This window comes from Rhagoletis pomonella, unplaced genomic scaffold, assembly GCF_013731165.1.
Source record: "Rhagoletis pomonella isolate Grant_MI unplaced genomic scaffold, Rhpom_1.0 Rhpom_scaffold_00001, whole genome shotgun sequence".
Lineage (NCBI taxonomy): Eukaryota > Metazoa > Arthropoda > Insecta > Diptera > Tephritidae > Rhagoletis > Rhagoletis pomonella.
Window position 1 is genome coordinate 87,063,490 of NW_023458555.1, and position 2,257 is coordinate 87,065,746.

Sequence of the window (2,257 nt, forward strand, 5' to 3'; positions counted from 1 at the left end):
TTTTTGTAGGGATGTATTTGGGGTATTCTTCTGCGTTTTTCGATCCTTCCGGAACGTATTCCTCTACCATAATGTACTGGCATGGTCTTGATAGAGTTGGCAGGGTCTAGATTTGGGTTGGTAGGATCTAGATTTGAGCTGGCAGGATCTAGCTTTGAGCTGGCAGGATCTAGCTTTGAGCTGGCAGGATCGCCATGTAAACATTGGAAGGTGTTTAGTATTTTCTTAGCTCTTCAGCCGCATTAAGGTGAGCATTAAAATGCCCCACAATGATTCCAAAAGTAAAACGCAAACGTTGAGTCTTAAAGTTGGAATGTTTTATTCGGCTCATCGCCGTTCTTTTATATGCTTACAATCTACCTTATGAGTAATCTAATTTACAAACTTACATTTCTAAGTCGTTAGTCATGCTTATGATTCTACGTTGTTGTGCATGCATACATAAATGTATATGGGTTCAATCGAGTTTATGTTATTGGAGAAGTGCAGCGCAAGCTAAATTGATTTGAGTACTTTGGCCTAGTTATTGCCAAAAGTATATTGAACTTTTTACTTAATATTGTGTGAACATTTTGTTTTGCTTAGCTGTCATGCTACACCACTCTGTTGAGAATTGGGTTTAGTACGGTTTGAAAAAAGTATGTAGATTTACTCCTCTAGTCCGTTTCGTTGGCATTTACTCCAGAAAGAAAGTTCGGATGAGGAGAATCGTAATGAATTTATTCAATATAACGTGAAATGAACATGTTGAAGTATTCTGACTTCAGGTACAAATTGTTACTAATCTAATGCTATGAACTTTGTTGTTACTCCGATTGTTGGAGTGATTTCTCCTGAGCACTTTCAGGAGTCCGAACCCTGGTATACCTACACGACAATGAAGAGAATTCATTCATTCTGTTGGAAGGGTCATTCATATACACATTTCTTTTCCTTGATTAATTGATGTGTACTGCCGCAGATTATTACGCAAGCGTACAGGTAATTTGTTAAAAAGAAGCAAATATTACTAGTAATGAACACTTAATTTTATTTTTCAGAGTAAAAGGACAAACGGGTTTGCTTGCCTGGTGACAAGCATTTGCAGTACAAACGAAAACCAAAGGGAGTACCCAAAACCCAACACAAGTAGCCAAAGCACATGTGGGGTCGAGGTCAAATTACATATGTACGTTTGGGCGAGGGTTCTGGGTGCTGGCCTTAACCTAAAAATTATGGGAGTTGGTGCTACTATCGCCTTGTATCGTACTAATTTACTTATATGGCGGAAAAATGCAAAATTAAAACTGGTCTTTATTGCAGATGCTTGCCAGCCACTACCAGAGAACAAACCAACATAATTAATTTGACATACAATACAAATAGCCTAATTATATACTTGGCACTTTGGGGTGGAGAGCATTGAGTGCATATTATGCGAATACGCCGTACTATTGCCCTTGAACGCACTCGCCGCCTATGGGTGTATCGTCGCGCAGCAGATGCATATACCTACTGTTCCGGTATGCATATGTACGCAGCAGAAAAGTTACCGCACAACTTGTATGGTTACAGACATATACGACGCGGTGTGACAAAAAACACACCACTACCAGTAAGCACTATATTGGCATTTTGGTGTCATATGTTACTGTAGACAAAAATCTACTGCATAGGCTTTTGTTTCCATTGCTACTTGCTAACATTTGTGCCGCAAACGTAATTAACCACAAGTTGGACTTCATTTGACTTGTACAATTTCGACGTACTTGCTATGATAAAGCTATATCTGTTCGAAAGCCGGCTCGATATTACTTTCATTTATTACTGGAAGCAGCGCTATTTTATAAACCTGTTCATATTAGTTGTGTAACTGAAAGCATTCTAATCATGGAACGTGACATCCTCATTCAATCATTAACAAAAGCTTACGAAAAAGGTAGTTTCTCGACAAACCTAAGTATTAACCTTAATTTGAACATTTATTATATTATTTAATGTACAAGTTTACTCTATTCTTAATAGAGAGAAAAATAGAAATGTTTGTTGTTTGTCTATATGTCTGTATGTGTGAGCTTATTCGAGAGTGTAATAAAGCGGCAACATAGTAACAATGATGAAAACCTGCTTAACTTCCGCTTCAGCTTAACTGATGCAGAGTTGGCAGAAATTCGCATCGAGAGATATGCCATAGTGATTCATGCAATACTGCGCTTATGATTGCAACTCGAACAAGCCCAGCATTTTGTCTTGTGAAACTAGCGGGTAAAGGAAACGT

General features: G+C 38.2%; 1 protein-coding gene across 3 annotated transcripts; it reads left to right on the forward strand.

Moving 5' to 3' along the window:
- Positions 1-625: 625 nt before the first annotated feature.
- LOC118748470 lies at positions 626-2,038 on the forward strand. Of its 3 annotated transcripts, none has more exons than XM_036482947.1 (3): positions 626-981; positions 1,041-1,168; positions 1,303-2,038. In XM_036482947.1, the coding sequence occupies exons 1-3, from the start codon at positions 946-948 to the stop codon at positions 1,403-1,405; spliced, it is 267 nt and encodes an 88-aa protein (XP_036338840.1). In that variant the 5' UTR covers positions 626-945; the 3' UTR covers positions 1,406-2,038. The 3 variants fall into 3 exon arrangements, with proteins under 3 accessions (XP_036338840.1, XP_036338831.1, XP_036338822.1); XM_036482938.1 differs by having other exon boundaries at positions 627-981; positions 1,041-1,245; XM_036482929.1 differs by having other exon boundaries at positions 629-981; positions 1,041-1,240.
- The last annotated feature ends 219 nt before the right edge of the window (positions 2,039-2,257 follow it).

Coding starts and splice junctions, on each gene's coding strand:
- LOC118748470 (XM_036482929.1), top strand. CDS start 946: ATGTGTACTGCCGCAGATTATTACGCAAGCGTACAG. Junction 982..1,040: donor ATTATTACGCAAGCGTACAG/GTAATTTGTTAA, acceptor TTTATTTTTCAG/AGTAAAAGGACAAACGGGTT. Junction 1,241..1,302: donor GTTGGTGCTACTATCGCCTT/GTATCGTACTAA, acceptor TCTTTATTGCAG/ATGCTTGCCAGCCACTACCA.